General features: G+C 39.9%; 1 protein-coding gene across 11 annotated transcripts in view; it reads right to left on the reverse strand.

Annotated features, from left to right (window-relative positions):
* Positions 1–14,121, reverse strand: part of ARHGAP21 (Rho GTPase activating protein 21) — a 139,131-nt gene that overhangs the window by 13,729 nt on the left and 111,281 nt on the right. For 8 of the 11 annotated variants that reach the window (XM_084867877.1, XM_084867883.1, XM_084867876.1 and 5 more), the window contains 7 exons: positions 10,357–10,393; positions 6,399–6,524; positions 5,041–5,325; positions 1,867–1,931; positions 1,652–1,791; positions 947–1,089; positions 38–193 (listed from right to left, as the gene is read on the reverse strand). In XM_084867877.1, coding sequence (XP_084724003.1) covers positions 38–193; positions 947–1,089; positions 1,652–1,791; positions 1,867–1,931; positions 5,041–5,325; positions 6,399–6,524; positions 10,357–10,393 — 952 coding nt within the window. The remainder of the gene's footprint in view (positions 1–37; positions 194–946; positions 1,090–1,651; positions 1,792–1,866; positions 1,932–5,040; positions 5,326–6,398; positions 6,525–10,356; positions 10,394–14,121) is intronic. The other 3 variants (XM_084867874.1, XM_084867882.1, XM_084867880.1) reach the window with 1 other exon arrangement.

A 14,121-nucleotide genomic window follows, 5' to 3' on the forward strand; every position in this document is an offset into this window, starting at 1 on the left:
CTCAGATCAGTTATCCATAAAGAAACAGACAACTTACATCATCTTGTATATCAATATCAGCCATTCCTTTGTTGAGTTCTTCTTGCATGCTTGAGATGGCTGCATTATTTCCAGGAACTCTGTAAATACCTGTATATTCAAGACCTCTTTCTTCAACTAATTTGCAACATATGTCAACTATTAATGGAATATACTGCAAAACAAGAAATAATTATTTTATTTAATATAGTACCAATGTTTATATTTAGTTAGATGTAAACCATAGGTAAAAGGCCCTTGTATACCATCCAAAAGAAAATATATAAATTACTGCTTTTTGATAGAGAAAATAAAGAATATAGACACTGCAGAATTGGAAAATGATAAAACAAGCAAGAGATATTTGAGTCAGTGGGAGGAGAAACTAGGTTAAGACAGAAAGGGAAGGGTTCACAAGGAGATAGTAGTCTAAACAGAAAACAAAAAGATGTAAGGAGAATGTGGGAACAGCTCAGCTGAATAAATAGGAATAAAGTAAAAAAAAAAAAAAAAGCAGGGGTGGAGGGAATAACATCAATCAATTCATGATATGAACACACACACACACACACACACACACAATTACATTTATTATACTTTCTTAATCAGGTCCTTGTTCTCACCCTTCTTTTATGATGCTAGAAGCAGAAACACATGATTTGAAAATAAATTCTTACTGACCATTTCAGGTATATTCCTAATAGTTGAATAATTATTCTATTTCAGAATCAGTAATGAGAAAAAAGCACTACTGATAAAATTAATCAACACATCCTTACAGATCAGAAATGCTTGAGGAAACTAAGGTCAGCTATGAAGAGGAAAACACCCAATAAATCAACAGGTTCTCTGTCATTGAATGGCCATGTACACAAGTCCCACAAGTGAATTCCAGCGTTAGATAACCCAGCGGGCTGGAGTCTCCTACCCGATTGGTGTGAGCTGGTGGGCAATCATCCAATCTGACCCCGAACGTTCCGGTAGCGGTAGGCTTTTTTTCAAAAGTCTTTCTCATGATGCTCGGGATGCCTTTTCTCCATGTGCCTTTGTCTTTTGGGGGACTGGTTTCATCTTTTGATTGTTATTCAAAATAAAACAATATAAGAAAAAAATGAAAATGTAAGTGTTTAAATCATGACTTAAAAAATCCTTTATTGATATTTTTATAAATCTGAGTCCTATACTATATGTATCCTGTTATCATCTCTAATATAGCACTCCTTTTAACCTTCCATATAATTTAGTGACTATCAAATACATTTCTTTATCTTTTTTTAAGTCTGTGTCATGATTTTCTTTAAAACAGTCAAGAAAATAGAACCAATGTGACAACTTCATAGTGAGAGTTTTGGAAGAAGGACACATAATTTATCTCAAAATGACAGCGCCTGATCCTCTGCATTAATCATAGTTGCTGTGTAGTTGTATGTGCTATACCTTCCTTCAGTTTGTATTTGAGAACTGGCACCTTAAGGGAAAGCCCCACTGGCTTAGGCCCAGCCCACAGTGGTCTTGAGCGAGCTCACACTGGGCTGAGGTCAGCAAAAATGGTACAGAGAAATATGAAAATACCATTAAAATCCCAATTTTAAATCATTTTATTAAGTTCATCTGGTAATGCCAACATCAGTACCTTTACTGAGCAGTCTCCTCTCTGACTCCTCCTTTGGGGAATGTGGACTTTGCGTCTTTGGCTCGGATTTAGCACCAAGCAAGGTCTGCCTGATGCTGAGACTCTGGCGAGGCGTTTTTGGCAACTGTTCTGCTTTGCTGCTGAAAGAACGGATTTTTCTTAATAATTACGTATTTTATATCCAAATTAACTTACGTGCATGGTGGAACGCTCACCTCATCAGACTGTTATATTCTTTTATTCTTCGGCTAATTAGATCCCTGTTAGTAACACCAGTGTCCTGCAGAATAAAGAGAGGCAAAATTTGAGTCAATTCTGAACAAAATTAGGAATCCCTACCTTTTTTGAGCTTCTCTATTGTCCTACTCTGCTTACTCAATAAAGACACTCTCCTTGACTCTCAGTGGTGGTGTGGTGAAATCCCTGCTCAGCATCGCCCCACCGCCACTGTGTGACCACGTTCCAAATGCTCCCTCACTGTGAGTCCTTCCTGTTTATTTTCTGTACCACAGCAACACTCAAACTACTACCAGCGAATAGCACGTTGGTTCAAACTTAGTGATCTGTCATTTTAAATTAATGACTGAGAAACAGAAAGCCAGTTTTTTCTCTTACTAATACCAGAAAGATCAGCATTTCCAAATAATACAGTTGGATAAAAGATGAAAAAATACTGCCAGAATTTAATAATTAACTTGCAGGTAGAAACAGGTTTGGCTCAGTGGATAGAGCGTCAGCTTGTGGACTGAAAGGTCCTGGGTTCTATTCCGGTCGGAGGCATGTACCTTGGTTGCGGGCACATCCCCAGTGGGGGGTGTGCAAGAGGCAGCTGATCAATGATTCTCTCTCATCGATGTTTCTAACTCTCTGTCCCTCTCTCTTCCTCTCTGTAAAAAAATCAATAAAATATATTTTTTTTAAAAATTAACTTGCAGGAGTAGCGAGATTGAGGGTCAATTAGTGTCCAAAGTGACAGAAGAGGAAATCTCAAAGCAGGTGTTTTTTTTTTTTAACCTTAAAACAGGTGTGTGTTTTTAAAACTTTTAATATGCTAATGGCAAACTTAGAGCTGAGCACAAAGTGATGATTCTTTTCTATTGATTCCAATTATACATTGGCATGTGTCCTCAAAAAAAAAAAAAAAAAGTTTTAGCTGTCTCATTTAACAATATAATTTACAAAAAATACAGGCTTTGGAGTCAAACCACCTTGAATTCAAAAGGACTCTTCACACTTGCCAGCAGAGAGATCCTATGGTTAAGATCCAGGGAAGACGGCCTGGTTTAAATCCGGGCCCTGATGCTTATCAGCTATGTGACCTTGAGGAAATCACTTAACCTCTCTTTGGCACATGGCTTCCTTGTTTGTGAAATGGTGAGGATGATAATAAAAGGACAATTCATATGTCTGCTGAGGTTAATTCATGTAAAATGCTTAGAAGAGTGCCTGCCATATGCTGTGAATTATTACTTTCTTATCTATAAAACAGGAAAAATGCCTGTGTGTTACCATTAGGTGATAATGATGATGATAATGGCTGACACTAAGTAAATACTTATTATCTGCCAGGCAGCATTCAGGTTTTCTTCACAAACACTATCTCATTAAATCTTTTCCGACAGCCCTCCGTGTTGCACAGAGGAAGTCATATGAAGGACTGTAGCAAGGACCCTCTACTGCCTTGTAGAATGCCCTGCACACAGCTGGTGCTTCTTTAACAGGAACTTCCTGAACTGTCAGGATACGCTGAAATCTACATCCAAGTTCTTATTCTCCCTGTTTCTGTGCAAAAATTCAGGCTGATGCTCTCTTTGTAGTGGTGGTTATGGAACAAAGGTTGTACTGATACAATCTGGTGTCAGCTGTGAACCACAAACAAGGGAGGTTGTATAATAAATTAGTAGAGAAATAAAGCACATGCATTTTTCCTATAGCATACGTTTTCTACTTGGAATTGGAAATAATGGGAATGACTAAATTAAAGAAGATAAACTGCATAACCTTACAGTTAATGTCTGTGCTCCTGGGTACTTCAGAAAAAGGAAAAAGAATGGCATGCTTTTTAAAAGAATTTTGTCCTAACAATGGGCACAAAGTAAGAACAACATGTTAGAAAAACTGTGTCAATGAAGCTCAATAAAACGACACAATCATTACTTTAAAATTTATAGTTATATACACTTAAAATATCAAAATTCATGTTGCAAAAATATCTTGATTGTGAGCCAGAAACACTTTAAGTACTTAAACATTATGGCTTATAACATGATTTCTGATAATATGAGTTTTCTCTTTTTAATATGTTTTGTTGTTTGAGAGAGAAAGAGAGAGTCAGAGAGAGGAAGAGAGAAAGAAACATTGATGAAAGAGAACCTCTGATCAGTTGCCTCCTGCATGCCCCCTACTGGGGATTAAGCCTGTAATCTGGGTATGTGCCATGACGGGGAATTGAACCATTGACCTTTTGGTGCACGGAACGATGCAACCAACTAAGCCACACCAACCAGGGCTCTAGTTTTCTTAAAAACCAATTACTGTATTACAATAGGTTATATTATATTGTTGACTATATAATTCCATTAATAAAAATCATCATATCATTATCTCTTTGTGTTTACAGAGTAATTTGTTTTGATAAGCAATGTCACTATAACTTAAACCACTCAACAATTCTGTTTAGTGATGAGAAGACAGATCTGGAAGTAGTCAGTCATAAAGGTTATGACCAGGACTAGGAACCAAGCATGGTTCATTACTTCTGAGAATGTATGCAGAGTATATGAATCATCTATTTTTCTAGTTCAGTAATGATGGTTTTCCAATAAGTAAAAATAATATAAAATAAATTTTCCTTTTGATCAACTATTTTTAAGCATACTAACTAATAAATAGGGAATATGCTAATTGACCCTCATGCAGTCGCAAAGATGGCGTCATCCACCACCAATAAGGAGGGAATATGCTAATTGACTGTCACATCCTCAAAGACGACGGCCCCCAGTCCCCTCTACCCTCAGGGCCAGTCTGAGGCACAGGCAAGCCTCAGATGGTGGCTGCCCAGCTGCCCAGGGCTGCTCGAGGCTCAAGTAACCAGGGCTGACCAAGGCTTGTGCTGCCAGCAGTGGCAGCAGCAGAGGTGTGATGGGGCGTCGCCTTCCCCTGATCACAGGGTCACCTCCTGCCCCTGAGGGCTCTGGACTGTGAGGAGGGGCAGGCCTGGCTGAGGGACACCTGCTCCAGTGCCTGAATTTTCATGTACTGGGTCTCTAGTATTATCTATTTGTTTAAAATAATGTAGTAGATTCTTTTAGTCTTCTGGAAGAAGAAAGGAAATAAGAAAGATGTGAACAAATGTGCCCAATTTTACCATCTCTGGTTTGCACACAGACCTCTTCATTTAGGTTGCTGCTCTCCTGGATGGTCTTGATCCAAGCTAACATATCGTCTCTGTCTTCTGCCTGAAAGAGGCATTCACAGTCTGATGTGGTAAGCCGGAACACATTCTTCCTCTTGGTCTCACTGTACGAGATGTCTATTAAACAAGCATTCACACTGATGGGCTGTTCTTCTTCAGATGGAATCATCTGTTCTCTTTTATCTTTGTACAGGTAAAGTGAATGGCCCCGAAGTACAACATACATCTGCTTCCATGGCCGAATACTCCCACCAACTCGCTAGAAACATGAAACAGTTCAGGCATACTTAATATTTGGCTTTTCTCACACATTAAACAACACTGCTAACAAGTACAGATGTATAGCAAATGTAGAAGGTGCCCGATTTATATCAATATATACTTGTTAGGAAATGAAAGATAAAAATTATAAAGTGTAAACCAAGTGAGGCAATGTATTCACAACAAAATCAAGGATAGTGAAATCTCAACTCTTACTTTGTTAGAAAAATAAAGTAACTAAGATAAAAACAGGTATAGCAAAATATGTTAAACATGCTAAAGGAATAGAAAATAAAAAATAAATCAGCCAGAAAAATCTTCTGAGTGAGAGTTAGGCTTAAGACAAATCATCAGTCATGAAAATGACAAACAGTGCATAAGGAGAACCCAAACAGTAAATATAACAAATGAATTAACAAAACTGATCAACTTTATATGGTTGATCAATTTTGTTAATTCAAGTAACAATAGCTACATTTAAAGTGAGTTTTCTTAAAATTTTAAACTCTTATAACAATATTAAAATGTTTTATAACTAAACTGCCCAAATATTATAGGAAAATTTATGGCAAAATTTTTATTGTATTAAAATCTATTTAAATGAAGTATATGTTGATAAAGTGATAGTCATTTATATAACTCAATATTTATAGAATAAAGTGAAAGAAGGGAATTACAAAGGCATTTAAAATAATAAACTGGGAGAAGTTAAATGAAAATTTAAAAATTAAGATGAAGAAGTGCCATTCCCTAAAGGACTATTCTGTGATAATAACTAATAAACTTCAATAATAAAATCAGTTTCTTACATACTTTGCTTTCTCTTTTACATTACCAAAATATGACAATATATTCCATACATAGTTGATACACAGAATGAAAAGTAGGAAAATAGATGATGAGAACTTAAAAAAAAAATTTCCTTCATATAGAAAAATATATTTATAAAATATGTTTTCCATTCTTTATTCTGAATATTTTGTCATTTTTATGTATACAAATTTTATACTTTATTTTTCAGGGTAAAATAAAGTATAAAATGTGCTCACAGTAGCTCCAAAAATGCACTACCTTGCCCTTATCGGTGACAAGTGGCCTATAATGGAGCCACCCCTCCTTCGCAGCATCACTGAAAACCTCTGAGGAAGAGTCTTTTCTGGATCCAGAGTCTTCTGATGACTTTTGGCTGTCTGTCATCTATAGAAAAGGCCAAAAGAGAAACCACAGTAAAATGTCAGCTTTTTCTTTTATAAATATTTGTGTGATAAAACTGCTTTAGTGAAAATATCTTTTATATAATGTTCCAAGTGAAGGGCTATTTTTGAAAAATCCTAACTTTATCAATTACATTAGAAAAATTTCTGGTCTTGTTAAAAAAATGTACACTACCACCATCTTTTTTTAGACATCTGAAGGAATTTTTAATCATCAAAGAATAATAAAAATGATATAATTTTCCCGCTCTCAAGAGGTCATGTTAGTACAAAAAGAAAAAGAAGAATAAAAAATAAATTGAAAAAGATCACATGGTAATAAGTGCCATTTGGAGAATGAAAACAGCAGGGTGCAATTACGAATGACGGCAGCAGCTAAATATGGTGGTGCTCAGGCAAGTCCTCTCGGAAGAGAACATTTAAGTTTAAATCTGGGAGAAAAACAAATCTAAAAATGCCAACCAGGAAAGGCCAGGGAAAGAAGACTTCAGGAAGAATGGACAGCTAATGAATGTATGTATCAATATCATTTTAAATGTTCACTATTCACGTGAGTAAGAGAAATGGAAAATTGTAGCTGGTTTAGGGTCTTTAGGCCTGGGTAGGAAGTGTGAAAGAGGCCATTAAAGACTGAATCAGGGGGTTCAATTATCTCATCAATGCAAGTCTCCTGCGTGCTACATGGAGCATGGATTCTAAAAGACAACCAGAACAAAGGAGCTACTGGAGGAATCCAGGTGAGGGGCAATGGCATCCTCGACTAAAGCAGCAGAAGTGAAGACAGAAAGGAATATAAAGAGTCAGGAGGTAGCGGGGACAGGTCTTGATATGGGAGATGGTGAGAACAAAGAAACAAGGCCACTAGATTTTTGGCTTGAACAACTGGAAGTAGATTTAGTGAGATGGGGAAAACTTGGGGGTAAATATGTCTGGGGGTGATCAAGGCCTGTTTGGAATGTAAACCTTGTACTGCTTATTAAACATTAAATGAAGATATCATGTAGGCAGTAGTCTACGTGAGCTGCAGTTCAGGAAAGAGGTCCAGACTAGCAATGTACTTTTGAGACTTCTGTGTAAGATCATCAGGAAATCAGGCTACACAGAGAGGAAAGAGGGTCAGAACACTTTTAGACATGCCAACAATTGAAATGTTAGGCATAGAAACCAGCAGAAGAAAGAGACTCAGAAAGGAGTGGAAAATTGTGTTGAATATTACTGGAAGGTCAAATAAGTTAAAAATCTTAATAACCTTTAGTGGTTGTTTTTAATCCTCACCAGGTAATATGTTTTTATTGATTTTAAAGAGAGACAAAGAGAGGGAGGGAGGGAGGGAGGGAGAAACCAATGTGAGAAACATCAATCAGCTTATTCCTAACCCTAATATATAAAAACCCTGGGTCATAACAACCAGTAACGGCTGAGGCTTGACCAACTAGAAGTTAGTCTTGCAGTTAACTGCAAATAGGGGGCCACGAATCAGAGACAGAGAAAGGCCTTCTGAGGAAAGCAGGGATTGATCTACTGCCTCTGAGGCAGCTTTTGATCAGCACCTGCCTCTCTCTTTCTCTCCCAGTCTGGGCAGCAGCTGTGCCTCCATTTCTCTCCAGGCCTCCACCAGGGTTGCTGATCAACCCTGCCTTTCTGACCAGGCCCCATTGATAGGCCCAGAGAAGCTGACTGGCATAGAAACTGACCAATCAGAACCAAATGTGGGTGCTGTGAAGAACCAATGGCTGCCTAGGAAGTGGAGCTTTTGATGCTGATTGGCATAGACATCGACGAATCAGAACCAAATTTTGGTGCTGTGGGGAGGCAATGGCTACCTAGAATGTGGAACTTCTGACACTGACTGGCATAGAAACTGACCAATCAGAACCAAACCTGGGTGCTGTGGGGAACCAATGGCTGCGTAGGAGATAGAGCTACTGATGCTAACTGGCATAGAAACCGACCAATCAGAACCAAATTGGCCAGCAGAGGAGGGCAGTTGGGTGTGAGATCAGGCCTGCAGGGGAGGGCAGTGAGGGGTGAGATCAGGCCAACAGGAGAGGGCTGTTGGGGGCAACCAGGCTGGCAGGGGAAGGAAGTTAGAGGCAATCAGATAGGCAGGCAGGTGAGCAGTTAGGAGCCAATGGTCCCAGATTGCGAGAGGGATGTCGACTGCCGGTTTAGGGGCGATACCACAGGGATCGGGCCTAAACAGGCAGTCGGACATCTCCCAAGGAGTCCCCAATTGGAGAGGTGCAGGCTGAGCTGAGGGAACTGCCCCCTCCGTGTACACATTTCATGCACCCGGCCTCTAGTTTATATATACACTGAGTGGACAGATTATTATGATCTCTGAAAGCATAATAACCTGGCCACTCAGTGTATATCCTACATAATAAAAGGCTAATATGCAAATTGTCCCCTCAACCAGGAGTTCGACCAGCAGGCAGGCTGCCCAACCACCCATGTTCCCTCCCCCTGGCCAGGCTGGCCAGACCCCACCAATGCACAAATTCATGCTCTGGGCCTCTAACACACACACACACACACACACACACACACACACACACACTGAGTGGCCGGATTATTATGTGTTCAGAGATCATAATAATCTGCCACTCAGTGTATATAAAGCCAGTGATTGGAACTCTGGAAGGACCAGAACAATTGGTCACTACGATGCCCACTGCAGCCAGCAAACCTGCCCGATCAGGGGCTGGGGCCGGCTGGCCAACTTCCTGTGGCCCTTCCCCACAGCTGTCCCTACCCCTGATTGGCCTCTCTCACCTTAATTGAGGGCAGGGCATTTGGCCTACCCACGTTGTCACTTCCCTCCCCCCACAACAGGCCCTGCCCCGATGGGCCCCCCCAATCCGAATCAGCCCACAGCCCCTCCTCCCAGCTGGCCTCACCTCTGATTGCACGCCCACCCCAATAGGGGGCAGGGCCAGCCAGCCAACCTCCTGCAGCCCTTCCCCCAGATGGCCCTGCCCCTGATGGGCCCCCACCACTCTGATCAGCCCAAAGCCCCTCCTCCAAGCTAGCTCCACCCCAAATCAGCTCCTCCCCTCCAATCAGGAGCAGAGCCAGCTGGCCAACCTCCCATGGCTCCCCTCATCCCCCCAGCAGCTGACCCCCGATCACCCCCCCATCCCATTTGGGGGCAAGGCCAGCCGGCGCACCACCCACAGCCCCTCCACCCAGCCAGCGTGGCCCTGATTGGGCCCCTATCGGGGTGGGCCAGCCAGCCAACCTCCTGCCGTTTCCTCCTTCCATCAGCCAGACCCCACCCATGCACGAATTCATGCAGTGGGCCTTTAATATAAGAATAAACTGTTTCATCTACTCACAACTGTAAATCTACTTTTGCTACACTCTATATAATACGTTTAGAAATTAGAAAAGCATACTTTATGTATAATATTTTCCAAATGCATGCAAAACTTACAGAATAAAAGATTATGACATTTAGGATATGTATCTAATAGATAAAAGAAATCATTCTCTGTGAAGGGCTAAAGTAAACTATGGTAAATAAAACTTATCATTTGATGATATTTTTAAAATATTCAATACTGCCGAAACCGGTTTGGCTCAGCGGTAGAGCGTCAGTCTGCGGACTGAAAGGTCCCAGGTTCGATTCCGGTCAGGGGCATGTACCTTGGTTGCGGGCACATCCCCAGTGGGGGGTGTGCAAGAGGCAGCTGGTCAATGTTTCTCTCTCATTGAAGTTTCTAGCTCTCTATCTCTCTCCCTTTCTCTCTGTAAAATATCAATAAAATATATTAAAAAATAAAATAAAATAAAATAAAATATTCAATACTAACCTTGTTTCCCTTCAGGGTGGATATGTGCTTAAAAGACCTGTTGGAAAAGAAGTACATAAATATTTTCAATGGTGCACAAAATACCTTAAATATTCTTATGTTAAGAATAGTCTGAATATTGCAACTAATCTTTTATTAGTGAGCAGACATTTCATCATTATTATATTAAATGTTCACTATTCAATCAAGTCAGAAAAACAGCTAGCTTCATAATTAATTTTTTTAAACTATAACCAGACACCATTTTCTAAAAAATGTTTTTAACTGATTTCTAAAGAGAGAGGAAGGGAGAGAGATAGAGAAATAGGAACATCAATAAAAGAGGAATATCATTGATCAGCTGCCTCCTGCCAACTTCTTACTGGGGATTGAGCCTGAAAGTAGGCACATGCCCTTATTGGGAATAAAACCAGCTACCTCTTGGTTCCTAGGTTGGACACTCAACTGCTGAGCCACATCAGCTGGGCTATAATTAAACTTTGGATAGCAGCTTTCTTAGTTAATCTGATACATGAAAACTATTTTGGCATAAAGTATGAGATTTTCTTTTTTTAGACCAAAGAAAGCTATTCAGGCTAAACACTGGGTTTTCTATTATTAGTCAGCCAGAGTTGCAACGCTCTATTGAGGATTCCCACAATGTTAATAATTGATTAGGTGTCGCCAACTGTCAGACACCGAGAGAGCAGCATGTCTATACTCATCCAGCTGTGGCCACTCAGAACCGGCATGCAGCAGGAAGAGTGCTGTCAGGCTGGCCTGGCCCGCCACTCTGCTCTGCCCTTCCAAGCACATTCTGGATGATTTCAATAAGAACAACTGGGGCCGCTAAAAAGGCTGAGATGAGTCAGTAAAAATTATGTAACTTTAGGGAACACAGTTGTTTTTTGTTATTTTTTAAATTCCAAATTCATTTAAGGAACTTAGCATTTTAAGGTGTGACTAAAGAGGACATTATCCTCTCCTCTCATATACCACCTCAAACAACAAGATAACCATAAACAAATGTACAAACTCAATCTCCAACAGTATCAGGAGACAGCTATAACTCTAAACTACAATATATGAAGAGAGATGGTTAAATGCAATGAAGTAAAAATTAATACAAGAAGAGAAGACGTCACTGCAGTGCACTGTTCTCTGAGAGATCAAATAAGCCTTCCCTTGTTTGAAACAATGGGCAGTAGCGTGCTTTTGCTGGTGACAGGAGCCTCATGAATATCAGAGGAGGTAAGAACTAAGGAAGAAACAAACGCAGCCCTGCCATCTCGTAGAGTGAAGCAGACTCTGAAATGTGACAATTACTGATATCTTCCAGTGAAGAAGCAGTAAATGTTAAAAGAGCTCACAAATCAAACACTACATCGTTAGAGAAATTCCTGCTAGCCTGCACCTCGGCACTGGCCACACCTCATACACACTTTCCTCAAATTGCTGGTGGGCACACAATGCAAGATAATGTATCATAGAAATCTACATTTGATTCCTACATAATCTTATTAACCAATGTCACTCCATAAATTCAATAAAAAAGAAAATATTTTAAAAAAAGAGAATTTAAGAACTAGAAAATTAATTTTCAAGTCCAAATAGTAAAATAAAAATAGGAGAATTTGGAAATGACAAAGTAATGAGGGAGAATAGCCACATGTAATAAAACATTATAAAACCACTATAATTAACAGAATCTGGTATATAAACAGATGAGTCAACTGAACAGAGTCTTTTAAAAATACTAAATACATATAAAAATTTAGTATATAACAAAAATGAAATATCAATGGAAAAAATACAATACTCAAGTATAACATTCAATATATGCTTTGCAGGCAGCTGAGAGACACTGAATAATATAAAGTTGACTCTTCATCTCCTTAATTAGAATAAAATAAATTCCAGATGCATCCAAGTTGTAAATAAACAAAAAAGAAGAAAAAACAAATTTGAGAAGTAAACACTGAAGAATCTATATATATATGTAAAGAGCCAGGACCTTAATGTCCAAAATGACTGACGGCTTGACCAAACACCCGGAAGTCAGTCCTGCAGTCAGAGCTGGGTCGCCATAGTGGAAGTCAGTCCTGGCGACCCAGCACTGACTGCCGAGGGACTGCGATCAAGCCCGAACAGGGGCCGGAGAGAAAAGCAGGGTGTGATCGCAGCCTCGTGGCAGTCAGTGCTGGGTCGGCGTGGCATAAGTCAGTCCTGCAGTCAGTGAACATAGGGTCAATCAATATTAAGTAAACATAGGGTCATTTAATATCTCTTTGAGAGGAGTTGAGAATATGAAGTACAGTGTAGAGCAATTACTTATATTATTTCACATAAAACTCTTTTCAACTAAGATATTTTCCTTTATTTAAAATGAATCTTTATTGTTGCAAGTATTAATGATGTTCCTTTGTTTTAGTTGTGTTTTTTTTATTTTTCCATTGATCTCCTCCACCCTGCACACGCCCCTTCCAGGCCTTCACCAGACTACTGTCTGTGTCTATGGGCTATTCCTATCTAATACATAAAAATCTAGAAAGATTTAGAGAAAATAAAATAAAATATATGCCAGGTAAATATTGAACAGAAGAGCTGAAGTTGCTGCATGAATACTGGATACAGGCTTGAGGCCAAAACACAACTCATGAGGATAAAGTTAGTCATTGTGATATAACAAAAGGTTTTTTCACTAAAGAGATAGGATGATTCCCAATTCTTATACACATAATAGAACAGTGTGGAGGTTCAGAATGAGCCTCACCAAGATTTTTGAGCTAAGGGCAATTTTAGTTTCAAGCTCAAATAAAAATCCTGCCACTCCCTTAAATACCTAAAAAAAAAAAAAATTGAATTAGAGGCCTTGCCCATAATAAAACATTATCCTATATAATAAAAGGCTAATATACAAATCAACTTATCGGTGGAATGACCAGTTGCTATGACACACACTGACCATCAAGGGGCAGATGCTCAATGCAGGAGTTGTCCTCTGATGGTCAGTGTGCTCCCACAAGGGTGGCGCCACTCAGCCAGAAGCAGGGCTCATGGCTGGCTAGCGCAGCAGTGGTGGTGGTAGCCTATCTTGCCTCCGCAGCAGTGCTAAGGATGTCCGGCAGATGGCCCTAGGGAGCAGGCCTAAGCCATCAGTCGGACATCCCCTGAGGACTCCCAGACTGCGAGAGGATGCAGTCCGGGACCCCCCACCCCCTTGCACAAATTTTGTGCACAGGGCCTCTAGTTTTGTTATAATTCTGTTGGAGAGAAAGTATAACACAAAATCCAAAAGCCATTTAAAAAATTCCTAAATTTGACTGCCAAAAAAAGTTTAACTTTTTTCACAGTTAAAATTGGAAAATATTGAACTGAAAAAAGACTTGCAACATTTATCTCAAAAAAGAGACAGTTTCTTTTATTTATTTACTAGAGGCCCGGTGCAAGAATTCATGCACCAGTGGGGACCCTCGGCCTGACCTGCGCTCTCTTGCAATCCTAGATCCCTCGGGGAGTGTCAGACTGCCAGTTTCGACCCTATCCCTGCAGTTCAGGCTGAGGGACCCCACCAGTGCAAGAATCTGTGCACTGGACTGGTTTTGGCTTGATCCCCACAAGCAAGGCCAAGGGATTCCAACAGTGCACGAATCCATGAACTAGGCTTCTAGTATGCATATAAGATCTTTGGTTAATCTCTTCCTTCCCTTCCTCTTCCCCTCTCCCTCTGAGACTCATCAATCTGTTCCATGTGTGTTGAGTATCTGTCCCCTGGTGGTCAGTGCG

Source organism: Pipistrellus hanaki (assembly GCF_964339955.1).
Source record: "Pipistrellus hanaki genome assembly, chromosome: 1".
NCBI classification, from domain to species: domain Eukaryota; kingdom Metazoa; phylum Chordata; class Mammalia; order Chiroptera; family Vespertilionidae; genus Pipistrellus; species Pipistrellus hanaki.